The 17,386-nt window shown below is 44.8% G+C and overlaps 1 protein-coding gene across 2 annotated transcripts; it reads right to left on the bottom strand.

Annotated features, from left to right (window-relative positions):
- Positions 1 to 1,533: 1,533 nt before the first annotated feature.
- On the bottom strand, positions 1,534 to 14,258 carry LOC135976814 (uncharacterized). 2 transcript variants are annotated; one of them, XR_010594116.1, is made up of 3 exons: positions 13,868 to 14,258; positions 12,559 to 13,186; positions 1,534 to 2,397 (listed from the first exon to the last, which is right to left on the bottom strand). XR_010594116.1 is itself a non-coding variant. In XM_065574429.1 (2 exons), the coding sequence occupies exon 1, from the start codon at positions 13,656 to 13,658 to the stop codon at positions 12,591 to 12,593; it is 1,068 nt and encodes a 355-aa protein (XP_065430501.1). In that variant the 5' UTR covers positions 13,659 to 13,785; the 3' UTR covers positions 1,537 to 2,397; positions 12,559 to 12,590. The 2 variants fall into 2 exon arrangements, 1 of the variants encoding a protein (XP_065430501.1); XM_065574429.1 differs by lacking the exon at positions 13,868 to 14,258 and having other exon boundaries at positions 1,537 to 2,397; positions 12,559 to 13,785.
- Between the last annotated feature and the right edge of the window lie 3,128 nt (positions 14,259 to 17,386).

A 17,386-nucleotide genomic window follows, 5' to 3' on the forward strand; every position in this document is an offset into this window, starting at 1 on the left:
TAGGGACACCATCCCTACCCATCCTGGCTAATAGCCATTGATGGACCTATCCTCCATGAATTTATCTAGTTCTTTTTTGAACCCTGTTATAGTCTTGGCCTTCACAACATCCTCTGGCAAGGAGTTCCACAGGTTGAATGTGCGTTGTGTGAAGAAATACTTACCTTTGTTTGTTTTAAACATGCTGCCTATTAATTTCATCTGGTGACCCCTAGTTCTTGTGTTATGAAAAGGAGTAAAGAACACTTTCTTATTTACTTCCTCCACACCAGTCATGATTTTATAGATCTCTATCATATCCCCCACCAGTCGTCTGTTTTCCAAGCTGAAAAGTTCAGCTCTCCTCATATGGCAGCTGTTCCATACCCCTGATCATTTTTGTTGCCCTTTTCTGAACCTTTCTGATCACTCATCAATTCTTGTACCAAGCCCATTATTTCTGCCTGGGCTAGAGTTTGTCTTTTAGAAAGAAAAGTCCATTCTCGATGTAAAGACTCCAAGTGATGGAGAATCCACCACATCCCTATTAAAGTTGTTCCGATGGGTAATTACCCTCACTGTTACACATCTGCCTTACTTCCAGGCTGAATTTATCTAGCTTCAGCTTCCCTAAGAGCCTGATTACTATCAGAAAGCTCTTCCCTATGTAGGTATTTGCAGACCATGATTAAGTCACCTCTAAATGTCTTTGGTAAATTAAATGCACTGAACTTTGTAAGGCAGGTTTTCCAGGCCTCAAATCAGCCATGTAGCTTTTTTTCTGAACCCTTTCCCATTTTTTAACATCTTTTTTGAAGTATGCACTGCCGACTGGCATGCAGCATCCAGTAATGGTCTCACTAATGCTGTATTCAGAGGTAATACCACCTCTCTGCTTCTACTTGATATTTCCCTGCTTATCCATCTCAGAATTAGCCTTGAGTTTCTTAGTCATAGCACCGCACTGGGAGCTTCACCTGCATTTGGTTCACTGCCTTCTATGATACAGTCCGCCATCCTGGATGTGTAACAGATATTCTTTGATCAGAGATATATGGCCTTTCATTTGGCTGTATTGAAACACTGTTTGTTCAAATAAGTTCAGCTTACCCGATTGTTCTATATAACTTACCTGTCATTATTATTTCCCACTTCACAAACTTTTGGGGTCTCTGCAATGTTTACAAAAATTGTTTGTTTTGTTTTCTTCCAGCTCATTGCTAAAAACCTTCTGATAGCTTTAGGCCAAGACCAAATTCCTGTAGGTTCCCACTGGAAACATTTCCCCATTTATAAACATCTTTTGAGATCTATCAGCTGGCCAGTTCTTAGTGTATGTTTCACAGTCACGGGGAGCTGCACCGCTGTCTCATCTCTTGGGGGTACAGCCCCTCAGGTGTCAGGCCTCTGGACTTCACTTCTCCACAATGCACCACTTATCAGACCAAGATCTGGGTTCCAGCCCCTGGCTGCCAACAGTGACTAATTCAGCAGGTCCCACTGGGTTTAGACTCTGCCAGGGCCCCTATTGGGTGCCTGTGACAGCAGTTGACTAAATTGACTCCAAAATAGCTTCTTCAAAACAAATAATTTATTCATTCCTCAAAGATACAAAGCATTTAGAGCAAAGCATAACCACAGTCGAAGGTCTGCACACATGGGTGCTACTTATCCCTTTGTGAGATCCCCTCAGCCCAGCTAACTCCATCTCTCCAGCCTGACCTGCTCACATCATCGTGATGTCGCTAGATCCAGGATTGCATGCTAGCATGCTTTAAGTTTAGAAGTAGGAAGTGTAAGTGGGTGCACATCATGGGTGCTGGTACTACAAATGCTTCTGGAGTTACACAATTGTTGTCTTAATAAAAACCTTGTTGGATTTCATTCTTTCACTCCTGGTGTCCACTGCCCCACAAACTGACAGCAGAAATGGCCCTCTTTGCCTTGAATCCACCTGCACCCTTTCTTCAAAGCCCAGGTCAGCCTCCAATTGTTTTAATGCTTGGATTACAGTGTTTGAGAGCTATGGCCTTACAATTAATGATAGAGAATTTTCCACACCATGCTGTGCTTATTCACTGCCTTGTAGCAGAACAGCAGCATATATTCAACACTTTTCCTGTTCCGGATGAGAAATATGATACTGTTGTGGCTACCTTAAAGAATTTTTGGGATGTCTCAGGTGCTAGGAGTCCATTGCCTCTGCATTCACAGATGCCACTTGTTCATAGGTGTGACTAAGCATTGCTTCCTCTCGCTGTTCTTGGGTGAAGTTTCCCCCTTGCAGTAGGTCCTCAAGGTGATTCCTGGGACGACATCTCCTTTGGATCTTCACAGTCCCCTAGGCCTGCAAGGTCTATGGTGTCCATGGGCCAGGGCTTGTCACGGGGCTCAGCTGCAGCATTGGTCTTGTTGTTACTAATTTGCCAAAAGGAAGACCAGTCTCAGTCAGTTATCACGGGGTATGCTAATTTATCAAGTAGCGCTATGATAATTGAATCAGTCTAGGTCTGCACTGTCAGTTCTAGTCATCTACTGGGGTACGGCTTCACACCTCCCTGTACACACTCCAAGCAAATCATTCCCTCTGGGTTCATCATCTTGCCCACTAGGGCAGATTGCATCACTGTTTGGCTAACCCCAAGCCTACAAGTCCCAGTACGTCCTTCCATTGGACCCATACTGGAACCATCAACTTGAGGGGAATCCTCCCACAAGCCCTGTCCTCTGCAGCCCTTTTAAAAAAAATGGCTTTACGATAGCTACCCTAGAGTCATCTGGTACAGAAGCTGATTTCAGTGATAGGTTATATACTAGTTAGTAGTGCTGCCATTTCATGTGAGTTCCTTCAGAACTCTTGGGTTAATACCATCTGATCTTGGTGACTTAGTACTATTTAGTTTATCATTTTGTTCCAAAACCTCCTCTACTGACATCTCAGTTTGGGACAGTACTTCAGATTTGTCACCCAAAAAGAACTGCTCTGATGAGGGTATCTCCCCCACATCCTCTGCATTGAAGACCAATGAAAAGAATTAATTTAGATCCTTTAACACCTTTCTCATCTAGATTCATCCGCTTGGCAGGCTTCTCCCTTCTGATGTACTTATTATTATTATTTACTGTTAGTTTTTGCATCTTTACCAAGTTGCTTCTCAAATTATTTCTTGGCTTACCTTATTGTACTTTTATATTTTACTTGCCAGAATTTGTGCTCTTTCCTATTTTCCTCCTTAGGATCTGATGGCCAAATTTTAAAGGATGCCTTTTGACCTCTAATGGCCTCCATTACTCTGCTGTTTAGCCATGGTGGCATTCTTTTGATCCTCCTACTGTCTTTTTTGATTTGGAGTAAACGTTTAGTCTGAGTCTCTATTATGGTGTTTTAAAGTAGTCTCCATGCTGCTTGCAGGCAGTTTACCCTTGTTACTGTTCTTTTTAATTTCCATCTAATTAGCACCCTCATTCTTGTATAGTTCCCCTTTTAAAAGATAAATATTACTGTGGTGTTGTTGTTTTTTTTGAAGTATTTTTCCCCCTACAAGGATGCTAAATTTAATTATAATATGGTTGCTATTATGTAGTGGTTCAGCTATATTAACCTTTTGCACCAGATCCTGTGCTTCTCTTAGGACTAAATCAAGAATTGCCTCTCCCCTTGTGGGTTCCAAAACTAACTGCTCCAAGAAGCAGTCATTTATGATGTCTAGAAATTTGATCTTTGCATCACACCCTGATAAATTAAAATTGCTGTATCATGAATGCATCTCTGTATGTGCAGAGAGACAAGGTGGGTGAGGAAATATCTTTTAATGCATCTCTGTATGGTGAGAGAGACAAGTTTTCAAACTTACACAGAGTTCTTCTTCAGGTCTCTGTGTATCCACCATGCCTTACCAGCCAGAAAAGCTTGGCTTGGTCTTTCTCATACTGAGGATGATAGAATCATAGAATATCAGGGTTGGAAGGGACCTCAGGAGGTCATCTAGTCCAACCCCCTGCTCACAGCAGGACCAATCCCCAACTAAATCATCCCAGCCAGGGCTGAGCCTTAAAAACCTCTGAGGAAGGAGATCCCATCACCTCCCTAGGTAACCCATTCCAGTGCTTCATCATCCTCATAGTGAAAAAGGTTTTCCTAATATCCAACCTAAACCTCCCGCACTGCAACTTGAGACCATTACTCCTTGTTCGGTCATCTAGTACCACTGAGAACAGTCTAGATCCATCCTCTTTGGAACGCCTTTTCAGATAGTTGAAGGCCGCTATCCAATACCCCCCTCATTCTTCTCTTCTGCAGACTAAACAATCCCAGTTCCCTCAGCCTTTCCTCATAAGTCATGTGCTCCAGCCCCCTAATAATTTTTGTTGCCCTCTTCTGTACTCTTTCCAATTTTTCCACATCCTTCTTGTACTGCGGGGCCCAAAACTGGACACAGTACTCCAGATGAGGCCTCACCAATGCCGAATAGAGGGGAATGATCACGTCCCTCAATCTGATGGTAATGCTTCTACTTATACAGCCCAAAATGCTGTTAGTCTTTTTGGCAACAAGGGCACACTGTTGACTCATATCCAGCTTCTTGTCCACTAGGTCCTTTTCTGCAGAACTGCTGCCTAGCCATTCGGTCCCTAGTCTGTAGCAGTGCATGGGATTCTTCCGTCCTAAGTGCAGGACTCTGCACTTGTCCCTGTTGAACCTCATCAGATTTCTTTTGGACCAATCCTCTAATTTGTCTAGGTCCCTCTGTATCCTATCTCTACCCTCCGGTGTATCTACCACTCCTCCCAGTTTAGTGTCATCTGCAAACTTGCTGAGGGTGCAATCCACGCCATCCTCCAAATCATTAATGAAGATATTGAACAAAACCAGCCCCAGGACCAACCCTTGGAGCACTCCGCTTGATACTGGCAGCCAAGTAGACATGGAGCCATTGATCACTACCCATTGAGCCCGATGATCTAGCCAGCTTTCCCATACTTTTTTTAACTTGCTGGCAAGAATACTGTGGGAGACCATATCAAAAGCTTTGCTAAAGTCAAGGAATAAGACATCCACTGCTTTCCCCTCATGCACACAGCCAGTTATCTCATCATAGAAGGCAATTAAGGTTAGTCAGGCATGATTTGCCCTTGGTGAATCCATGCTGACTGTTCCTCTCCTCTAAGTGGTTCAGAATTGATTCCTTGAGGACCTGCTCCATGATTTTTCCAGAGACTGAGGTGAGGCTGACTGGCCTGTAGTTCCCCAAATCCTCCTTCTTCCCTTTTTTAAAGATTGGCACTACATTAGCCTTTTTCCAGTCATCTGGGACCTCCCCCGATCGCCATGAGTTTTCAAAGATAAAGGCCAATGGCTCTGCAATTACATCTGCTAACTCGTTTAGCACCCTCGGATGCGGTGCATCCGGCCCCATGGACTTTTGCTCGTCCAACTTTTCTAAATAGTCCTGAACCACCTCGTTCTCCAGAGACGGTTGGTCACCTCCTCCCCATACTGTGCTGCCCAGTGCAGTAGTCTGGGAGCTGACTTTGTTCGTGAAGACAGAGGCAAAAAAAAAGCATTGAGTACATTAGCTTTTTCCACATCCTCGGACACTAGGTTTCCTCCCTCATTCAGTAAGGGGCCCACACTTTCCTTGACTTTCTTCTTGTTGCTAACATACCTGAAAAAACCCTTCTTGTTACTCTGAACATCTCTTTCTAGCTGCAACTCCAAGTGTGATTTTGCCTTCCTGATTTCACTCCTGCATGCCTGAGCAATATTTTTATACTCCGCCCTGGTCATTTGTCCAATCTTCCACTTCTTGTAAGCTTCTTTTTTGTGTTTAAGATCAACAAGGATTTCACTGTTAAGCCAAGCTGGTTGCCTGCCATATTTACTATGCTTTCTACACATCGGGATGGTTTGTTCCTGCAACCTCAATAAGGATTCTTTAAAATACAGCCAGCTCTCCTAGACTCCTTTCCCCTTCATGTTATTCTCCCAGGGGATCCTGCCCATCAGTTCCCTGAGGGAGTAAAAGTCTACTTTTCTGAAGTTCAGGGTCCGTACTCTGCTGCTTTCCTTTCTTCCTTGTGTCAGGATCCTGAACTCGACCATCTCATGGTCACTGCCTCCCAGGTTCCCATCCACTTTTGCTTCCCCTACTAATTCTTCCCTGTTTGTGAGCAGCATGTCAAGAAGAGCTCTGCCCCTAGTTGGTTCCTCCAGCACTTGCACCAGGAAATTGTCCCCTACACTTTCCAAAAATTTCCTGGATTCTCTGTGCGCCGCTGTATTGCTCTCCCAGCAGATATCGGGGTGATTGAAGTCTCCCATGAGAACCTGGGCCTGTGATCTAGTAATTTCTGTTAGTTGTCTGAAGAAAGCCTTGTACACCTCATCCCCCTGGTCTGGTGGTCTATAGCAGACTCCCACTACGACATCACCCTTGTTGCTCACACTTCTAAACTTAATCCAGAGACTCTCAGGTTTTTCTCAGTTTCATACTAGAGCTCTGAGCTGTCATACTGCTCTCTTACATACAATGCAATTCCACCACCCTTTCTGTCCTGCCTGTCCTTCCTGAATAATTTATATCCATCCATGACAGTACTCCAGTCATGTGAGTTATTCTACCAAGTCTCTGTTATTCCAATCACAAAATAGTTCCTTGACTGTGGCAGGACTTCTAGTTCTTCCTGCTTGTTTCCCAGGCTTCTTGCATTTGTGTATAGACACTTAGATAACTCGCTGATTGTCCTGCTTTCTCAGTATGAGGTAGGAGTCTTCCTCTCTTGCGCTCTCCTGCTCCTGCTTCCTCCCGGTATCCCACTTCCCCACTTACCTCAGGGCTTTGGTCTCCTTCCCCCGGTGAACCTAGTTTAAAGCTCTCCTCAGTAGGGCTTTAAACTAGTAGGAAGGTACTTATCTTTTAATGAGGGTACTTTGGTCACAACAGAATGATAAAGAGTAACTGTAGCCTTGGAATACCAATTTTATCTTATCCCTGTGAAGGGGAGGGGGGAAGAGGAGGGCAAAAGACAAATAGCAAGTAACACAGGGACAGAGGGGGCAGAAAGAAGGAAAGGGTCAGACTGGGCAAGGCAAAGGAGGCAAGCAAGCTGATCTAGGGGGAAGAAGGCCCCTTGCTCCAGCCCACAAGCCATGCACTGAAACAGAAGGTCTCTGAAGTACTTTCACCCCAGCCCACAGAACGCCTTGGAGTGTTGCGGAAACTAAGGCAGGGAAATGCCTGTAGAGTATAGTGTTTTGTTTTGTCTGAGCTCTATACTCTCTTGTACTTTATACAATTAAGTAAAAGAGCAATTGTGTTATATTCTGGGCAAAGTGTCTCTGTAGGCTGCATGCTTCACAATTGTTACAATGTCCCCTCAGAGAGTTAAACTCATAAACCAGAAACTTCACACCTGGGCGGAGGAATTCTGAAAGAGGGTGGGTTTAAGTATGGGAGAGTTGGAAGGGTCAGTGCTGTGCCCAGAGGGGGTTAGGTAGCTGGCCAGTTGGTTCCAGTTCTCAGAAGGAACTGTGTAGGTCTGCACCCCAACAGAATTCTAGAGACCGTAAGACAGGGGCAGGTACTGGACTCTATTCAGGTTCTGGAGGCTTGAAAAATCCATCCAGGAATCCAGAGGCTTGGATTCCCCTTACAGGAGTCCAGTGAGAGGCCAGCATGGGGACACCCAACTAGATCTGTGACACATACATCTAGGAACAAAGAATGTAGATCACTCTTATAGAATAGGGGATTGTATTTTGGAAAGCGGCAACTGAAAACTAGTTAGGGATCGTGATGGGTAACTAGTGGAACATAATGTAGTCCCTCCCCCAGGGTGTGCACAAGCCTCCTCCCTGGTGCTTGCTACTTACAGTGGCTTCTCCCCTCATGTCACGTGGGCTGGGTCCCAGGTTCTTTCTTGTGATGCCTGGTGCCTCCACCTAAAGTGACACCTCACTGTGCCTGAGACACAAGGGGCATTGTCCCTTGGGAAAATGAGTAATGCTACCACTGCTGGCAAGGAGCATAAGACCTAGTACACAGGAAACAATAAAGTGCATCAACACAAACCCCAGCAAAGAAATGCCACACCCCAAAATAACAATAGAACAAAGCGGGAGTTCATTGGAACAGAAAAATGGGATCTGGGGAAGGAAAGGGTTCAACTTAGCAAATAAGCACTAGAACATCAACAAATGAACCCATTCCCCACCTGCCAACACTCCGAACTCTCCCCAACCCTTAGTCTCTCCCTGGTTCATTCCCAGAGCCACATAGGGACATGCGCAAATATGCCTTGCAGAATGAGGGGTGGGGGGTGCAGGGACACATGTGCCTGACTGAAAGGGAGAGGCTAGGGGCCAGCCAGGGTCTGGGTGGGGGAGGCTCCCCAACTCCCTAACAATCCCTCCCCCTCAAACCTCCATGCACCCCATTCCATACTTCTCCCACCCACACCCAACAACAGGTTCACTCCCAGGTTTCTTCTCAGCAATTTACTTCCCTCTCCCTCAGCTCCTCTATTACCCCTGATTCCCCCAAGCCTTTGCACTGCTTCTGAGGGTGCAGGAAATACAGTTCTGTATTGTATTTTAAATTAATTATTACTCAAAGTTCTGTATTAATATGCCTACTAAGGAATCTATTTGTGAAAAAACATTTTCTTAATTTTTTTTGTCTGTATTGTTATAGAAATACTTGCTGATCGGTATTTTGAAATAAATTACCAAAATACTCGAAACAGGGTTGATTATATTGTGCTATTTTGACAAATAAAATATGCAGAATTTTAAAATATTGTGCACATAATTTTTAATTTTTTTGTGCAGAGCTCCTCCAGGAGTAAAAGACATCAATCTTCATTTAGAGACTTTGAGTGAGAATTCACATCTCTAGGCAAGGTGTTCCACTGGTTAATTTACACCATATTTACAGTCTGTATTCATCTACCTTCAACCTCCAGGCACTGGATCTTGTTATGTCTTTTTCTGTTAGATTAAAGAACCTTCTATTATCAAATATTTTTCCCACGTAGCTACTTGTAGACTGTGATCAAGTTACCTCTGAACTTTCCCTTTGTTAAACTAAAAAGATTGAACTTCTTTAGTATCTCATGTCAGGCAGGTTTTCCAGACTGTGAATCATTTCTGAATCTCTCTTCTGATCACTTTTCAATTTTCCAACATCCTTTTTGAACTGTGGACACCAGAAATGCGCACAGAATCCAGTAATTGTCTCCCTGATGTCATATATTTATATAGTGGTAATAATACCTACTTATGTCTACTTGATATGCCTTTGCTTATACATCCAAGGATTGCTTATGCTGTCTTTGCCACTGCATCTCTGTGGAAACTTATTGTAACCCCACTTGGAGTTTGCCAGCTCCTGGAACTCTGGACTAAGCCTTTAAGGGTCCTACCCTATGGCTAATGGCTACTAGAGACCTCTGACACCATTTCCCAACATGTTTGGAGTCATGGGTGGGGACAGAGTGGACTAGAAAGCCCACCGCTCTCCCTAGGCTTCAGAGACTAAGCCACAAATTCAAAACACAGTCTACACAGCTATTTTTAAAGCACTACCGCAAGCACCACTAGCTCAAGTCTGTCATAGATTCATAGATTCTAGGACTGGAAGGGACCTCGAGAGGTCATCGAGTCCAGTCCCCTGCCCGCATGGCAGGACCAAATACTGTCTAGACCATCCCTGATAGACATTTATCTAACCTACTCTTAAATATCTCCAGAGATGGAGATTCCACAACCTCCCTAGGCAATTTATTCCAATGTTTAACCACCCTGACAGTTAGGAACTTTTTCCTAATGTCCAAACTAGACCTCCCTTGCTGCAGTTTAAACCCATTGCTTCTGGTTCTATCCTTAGAGGCTAAGGTGAACAAGTTTTCTCCCTCCTCCTTATGACACCCTTTTAAATACCTGAAAACTGCTATCATGTCCCCTCTCAGTCTTCTCTTTCCCAAACTAAACAAACCCAATTCTTTCAGCCTTCCTTCATAGGTCATGTTCTCAAGACCTTTAATCATTCTTGTTGCTCTTCTCTGGACCCGCTCCAATTTCTCCATCTTTTTTAAAATGCGGTGCCCAGAACTGGACACAATACTCCAGCTGAGGCCTAACTAGAGCTGAGTAGAGCGGAAGAATGACTTCTCGTGTCTTGCTCACAACACACCTGTTAATACATCCCCAGAATCATGTTTGCCTTTTTTGCAACAGCATCACACTGTTGACTCATATTTAGCTTGTGGTCCACTATAACCCCTAGATCCCTTTCTGCCGTACTCCTTCCTAGACAGTCTCTTCCCATTCTGTATGTGTGAAATTGATTGTTCCTTCCTAGGTGGAGCACTTTGCATTTGTCTTTGTTAAACTTCATCCCTGTTTACCTCAGCCCATTTCTCCAATTTGTCCAGATCATTTTGAATTATGACCCTGTCCTCCAAAGCAGTTGCAATCCCTCCCAGTTTGGTATCATCCGCAAACTTAATAAGCGTACTTTCTATGCCAATATCTAAGTCGTTGATGAAGATATTGAACAGCGCCGGTCCCAAAACAGACCCCTGCGGTACCCCACTCGTTATGCCTTTCCAGCAGGATTGGGAACCATTAATAACAACTCTCTGAGTACGGTTATCCAGCCAGTTATGCACCCACCTTATAGTAGCCCCATCTAAATTGTATTTGCCTAGTTTATCGATAAGAGTATCATGCGAGACTGTATCAAATGCCTTACTAAAGTCTAGGTATACCACATCCACAGCTTCACCCTTATCCACAAGGCTCGTTATCCTATCAAAGAAAGCTATCAGATTGGTTTGACCTGATTTGTTCTTCACAAATCCATGCTGGCTGTTCCCTATCACCTTACCACCTTCCAAGTGTTTGCAGATGATTTCCTTAATTACTTGCTCCATTATCTTCCCTGGCACAGAAGTTAAACTAACTGGTCTGTAGTTTCCTGGGTTGTTTTTATTTCCCTTTTTATAGATGGGCACTATATTTGCCCTTTTCCAGTCTTCTGGAATCTCTCCCGTCTCCCATGATTTTCCAAAGATAATAGCTAGAGGCTCAGATACCTCCTCTATTATCTCCTTGAGTATTCTAGGATGCATTTCATCAGGCCCTGGTGACTTGCAGGCATCTAACTTTTCTAAGTGATTTTTAACTTGTTCTTTTTTTATTTTATCTGCTAAACCTACTCCCTTCCCATTAGCATTCACTATGTTAGGCATTCCTTCAGACTTCTCGGTGAAGACCGAAACAAAGAAGTCATTAAGCATCTCTGCCATTTCCAAGTTTCCTGTTACTGTTTCTCCTTCTTCACTAAGCAGTGGGCCTACCCTGTCTTTGGTCTTCCTCTTGCTTCTAATGTATTGATAAAAAGTCTTCTTGTTTCCCTTTATTCCCGTAGCTAGTTTGAGCTCATTTTGTGCCTTTGCCTTTCTAATCTTGCCCCTGCATTCCTGTGTTGTTTGCCTATATTCATCCTTTGTAATCTGTCCTAGTTTCCATTTTTTATATGACTCCTTTTTATTTTTTAGATCATGCAAGATCTCGTGGTTAAGCCAAGGTGGTCTTTTGCCACATTTTCTATCTTTCCTAACCAGCGGAATAGCTTGCTTTTGGGCCCTTAATAGTGTCCCTTTGAAAAACTGCCAACTCTCCTCAGTTGTTTTTCCCCTCAGTCTTGATTCCCATGGGACCTTACCTATCAGCTCTCTGAGCTTACCAAAATCTGCCTTCCTGAAATCCATTTTCTCTATTTTGCTGTTCTCCCTTCTACCCTTCCTTAGAATTGCAAATTCTATGATTTCATGATCACTTTCACCCAGGCTGCTTTCTACTTTCAAATTCTCAACGAGTTCCTCCCTATTTGTTAAAATCAAGTCTAGAACAGCTTCCCCCCTAGTAGCTTTTTCAACCTTCTGAAATAAAAAGTTGTCTCCAATGCAGTCCAAGAATTTGTTGGATAGTCTGTGCCCCGCTGTGTTATTTTCCCAACATATATCCGGATAGTTGAAGTCCCCCATCACCACCAAATCTTGGGCTTTGGATGATTTTGTTAGTTGCTTAAAAAAAGCCTCATCCACCTCTTCCACCTGGTTAGGTGGCCTGTAGTAGACTCCTAGCATGACATCTCCCTTGTTTTTTACCCCTTTTAGCCTAACCCAGAGACTCTCAACACTTCCGTCTCCTATGTCCATCTCTACCTCAGTCCAAGTGTATACATTTTTAATATATAAGGCAACACCTCCTCCCTTTTTCCCCTGTCTATCCTTCCTGAGCAAGCTGTACCCATCCACACCAACATTCCAATCATGTGTATTATCCCACCAAGTTTCAGTGATGCCAACAATGTCATAGTTGTATTTATTTATTAGCACTTCCAGTTCTTCCTGCTTATTCCCCATACTTCTCGCATTTGTATATAGGCATCTAAGATACTGGTTTGATCTTTCCTCCCAGTTTTGTCCTGACCCTCCTTTCTCTCTGACAATATAGCCCACACTCCCTTTCGTTTCCGACCCATCTCCCCGGTCTCCATGTTCCCCGCTTACCTGTGGGCTTTGCTCACCTGTCCCCGTCGAACCTAGTTTAAAGCCCTCCTCACTAGGTTAGCCAGTCTGTGTCCAAATAGGGTCTTTCCTCTCCTCGAAAGGTGAACGCCATCTCTGCCTAGCAGTCCTTCCTCGAATAGCATCCCGTGGTCTAGGAAGCCAAAGCCCTCCTGGCGACACCATCTTCGCAGCCAGGCATTCACCTCCATGATGCATCTGTCTCTGCCCGGGCCCCTACCTTTGACAGGAAGAATTGAAGAGAATACCACCTGTGCTCCAAACTCCTTCACCCGTACTCCCAGAGCCCTGTAGTCACTCTTGATTCGCTCAGTGTCACACCACGCAGTATCATTTGTGCCCACATGGATGAGTAGCATGGGGTAGTAGTCAGAGGGGTGGATAATCCTCGACAATGCCTCCGTAACGTCTCGGATACGGGCTCCCGGCAGGCAGCATACCTCCCGAGATGAAATGTGAGGGCGACAGATGGGCGCCTCCGTCCCCCTCAGCAGAGAGTCTCCGACCACCACTACCCTACGTTTCCTATTCGCAGTGGTGGCAGCAGACCTCCCAGCCTTAGGGGTACGAGGCTTCTCCTCCTTTACTGTAGGGAGTGATTCCTTCTTTCCTGTATCAAGAAGAGCATAACGGTTACCTATTACCACGGCAGGAGGGTTTGGAGCAGGGGTGGAGCACTGCCTGCTGCCAGAAGTAACCAGCTGCCAGTGTCCACCCTGAGCCATCTCCTCCTCCACCAGTGGTGTATCAGCAGTCCTGTGTACTGGGACAGCTACCTCAGCTGTCTCCACATGGACACTGTCGAGGAATTGCTCGTGGATTCGGATGCTCCTCAACCTAGCCACCTCCTCCTGTAGCTCTCCCACCTGCTGCCTGAGAGATTCCACCAGCAGGCACCTCTCACATTGGATGGTCCCCCCAGCCTGGATATCAGTAAGTGGAAATTGCAAGTTACAGTCTCTGCAAAACCACACCAGGATCTGGGTAGAAGCATCCATGCTCAGGCACTCTGTCTGGCTACAGGCACAGGTGGAGGAGACAGAAGCAGTGCTGGCACAGGTGTTGCGGGTCTTCCTAACCATCGTAAGCCTCCCTCTGTCAAACTCCCGTCTGCAGCCGCCTGTCTGCTGAAAGGGTTGTTTAAGCAAGAAGTTTTGAATGTAGTTGGTTATAGGTTCAAAGGGGAATAAAGAGAAAACAGATAGAACTGGCAAGGGACCCTCGCTCCCTTCCAAACTCTCTTGCGAAACTCCCTGTTAGCAGCCCCTACACACTACAGACAGTCACTTACCCCAAAAGGGTGCTGTATTGCTCCTCCTTCACCTGGAGAACTCCCTTGCGAAACTCCCTGTTAGCAGCCCCTGGTCGCTTGTGCGCTGCTTTATAAAGCCCTGGCCTGTATGAATGCCCCGCCCACTGATTAAGGCTCAGCCACTTACCAGAGGCTTCTAGCTTTCAAACCTTCCTTTGAAGCTCACAGCTTCCAACTGCCAGCCACAGCACAAGGTCCTTCAAACAACCAAAACAAACAAACAGACTGACAAACACAAGCTCAGCACACAGCAAGTAACCCTCAAACACAAACAAACACACACTACAGACAGTCACTTACCCCAAAAGGGTGCTGTATTGCTCCTCCTTCACCTGGAGAACTCCCTTGCGAAACTCCCTGTTAGCAGCCCCTGTTCACAAAAGTCAACTGGGCTGGGAGGCTTGATACTGCTTGCCCCAAAATGCCATGTAGACATACCCAGAGAGCAGGGGTGCTAGGACAATTTGTATAGTAGAGGTGCCTAGAGCCACTGAACCAAACTACAAACCCTGTATATGATCATAGAAGATCAGGGTTGGAAGAGATCTCCGGAGGTCATCTAGTCCAACCCCCTCCTCAAAGCAGGACCAACCCCAACTAAATCATGCCAGCCAGTGCTTTGTCAAGACGGACCTTCAAAACCTCTAAGGAAGGAGATTCCACCACCTCCCTAGGTACCCCATTCCAGTGCTTCACCACCCTCCTAGTGAAATATTTTTTCCTAATATCCAACCTAGACCTCCCCCACGGCAACTTGAACCATTGCTCCATGTTCTGTCATCTGTCACCACTGAGAACAGCCTAGCTCCATCCTCTTTGGAACCCCCCTTCAGGTAGTTGAAGGCTACTATAAAATCCACCCCACCCCACTCTTCTCTTCTGCAGACTAAATAAGCCCAGTTCCCTTTGCCTTTCCTCATAAATCATGTGCCCCAGCCCCCTAATAAATTTGTCCACATCCTTTCTGAAGTGGAGGCCCCAAAACTGGACGTAATACTCCAGATGTGGCCTCACCAGTGCCGAATAGAGGGGAATAATCACTTCCCTCGATCTGCTGGCAATGCTCCTACAAATGCAGCCAAATATGCCGTTATCATTCTTGGCAATGAGGGCACACGGCTGACTCATATCCAGCTTCTCATCCACTGTAATCCCCAAGTCCTTTTCTGCAGAACTGCCACTTAGCCAGTTGGTCCCCAGTGCATGGAATTCTTCCGTCCTAAGTGCAGGATACTGCACTTGTCCTTGTTGAACCTCATCAGATTTCTTTTGGCCCAATCCTCCAATTTGTCTAGGTCACTCTGGACCCTATCCCTACCCTCCAGTATATCTACCACTCCTCCCAGCTTAGTGTCATCCACAAACTTGCTGAGGGTGCAATCTATCCCATCATCCAAATCATTAATGAAGATATTGAACAAAACTGTCCCCAGGTATGAGGATAATCAATGGGATACAGTAATACCAGGGTACAAAATATATCGGAAGGACAGAACAGGTCGTGCTGGTGGGGGAGTGGCATTATATGTGAAAGAAAGCGTAGAATCAAATGAAGTAAAAATCGTAAATGAATCAACCTGTACCATAGAATCTCTATGGATAGAAATTCCATGCTCTAATAATAAGAATATAGTGGTAGGGATATATTACTGACCACCTGACCAGGATGGTGATGGTACAGAAAAAGACCTAGGGATTACAGTGGATGAGAAGCTGGATATGAGTCAGCCGTGTGCCCTCATTGCCAAGAAGGATAACGGCATATTTGGCTGCATTTGTAGGAGCATTGCCAGCAGATCGAGGGAAGTGATTATTCCCCTCTATTCGGCACTGGTGAGGCCACATCTGGAGTATTACGTCCAGTTTTGGGGCCTCCACTTCAGAAAGGATGTGGACAAATTGGAGAGAGTCCAGCAGAGGGCAACAAAAATTATTAGGGGGCTGGGGCACATGATTTATGAGGAAAGGCAAAGGGAACTGGGCTTATTTAGTCTGCAGAAGAGAAGAGTGGGGTGGGGCGGATTTTATAGTAGCCTTCAACTACCTGAAGGTTCCAAAGAGGATGGAGCTAGGCTGTTCTCAGTGGTGACAGATGACAGAACATGGAGCAATGGTTCAAGTTGCCGTGGGGGAGGTCTAGGTTGGATATTAGGAAAAAATATTTCACTAGGAGGGTGGTGAAGCACTGGAATGGGGTACCTAGGGAGGTGGTGGAGTATCCTTCCTTGGAGGTTTTTAAGGCCCGGCTTGACAAAGCCCGGCTGGGATGATTTAGTTGGGAATTGGTCCTGCTTTGAGCAGGGGGTTGGACTAGATGAGCTCTTGAGGTCCCTTCCAACCCTGATATTCTATGATTCTATGGTGACTGTGAAATGCTCAGGGAGATTAGAGAGGCTATTAAAATAAAAAACTCAATAATAATAATGGGATATTTCAATTATCCCCATATTGACTAGGTATATGTCACCTCAGGATGGGATGCAGAGATAAAGTTTCTTGACACCTTAAATGACTGCTTCTTGGAGCAGCTGGTCCTAGAATCCACCAGAGGAGAGGCAATTCTTGATTTAGTCCTAAGTGGAGCACAGGATCTGGTACAAGAGGTGAATATAGCTGGACCGCTTGGTAATAAGGGACCATAATATAATTAAATTTAATATCCCTGTGGCAGGAAAAACATCACAGTGGCCCAACACTGTAGCATTTAATTTCAGAAAGGGGAACTACCGAAAAATGAGGTTAGTTAAACAGAAATTAAAGGGTACAGTGCCAAAAGTGAAATCTCTGCAAGCTGCGTGGAAACTTTTTAAAGACACCATAATAGAGGCTCAACTGAAATGTATACCCCAAATTAAAAAACATAGTAAGAGAACCAAAAAATGCCATCGTGGCTAAACAACAAAGTAAAAGAAGCAGTGAGAGGCAAAAAGGCATCCTTTAAAAAGGGGAAGTTAAATCCTAGTGAGAAAAATAGAGAGGAGCATAAACACTGGCAAATGAAGTGTAAAAATACAATTAGGAAGGCCAAAAAAGAATTTGAGGAACAGTTATCCAAAGACTCTAAAAGTAACAGCAAATTTTTTTTCAAGTACATCAGAAGCAGGAAGCCTGCTAAACAACCAGTAGGGCCACTTGGATGATCGAGGTGCTAAAGGAGCACTCAAGGACGATAAGGCCATTGCGGAGAAAATAAATTCTTTGCATCGGTCTTCACGGCTGAGGATGTGAGGGAGATTCCCAAACCTGAGCCATTCTTTTTAGGTGACAGATCTGAGGAACTGACCCAGACTGAGGTATTATTAGAGGAGGTTTTGGAACAAATTGATAAATTAAACGGCAATAAGTCACCAGGACCAGATGGTATTCACCCAAGAGTTCTGAAGGAACTCAAATGTGAAATTGCAGAACTACTAACTGTAGTCTGTAACCTATCATTTAAATCAGCTTCTGTACCAGATGACTGGAGGATAGCTAATGTGACACCAATTTTTAAAAAGG

The sequence above is a fragment of the Chrysemys picta genome, chromosome 20 (assembly GCF_011386835.1).
Source record: "Chrysemys picta bellii isolate R12L10 chromosome 20, ASM1138683v2, whole genome shotgun sequence".
NCBI classification, from domain to species: domain Eukaryota; kingdom Metazoa; phylum Chordata; order Testudines; family Emydidae; genus Chrysemys; species Chrysemys picta.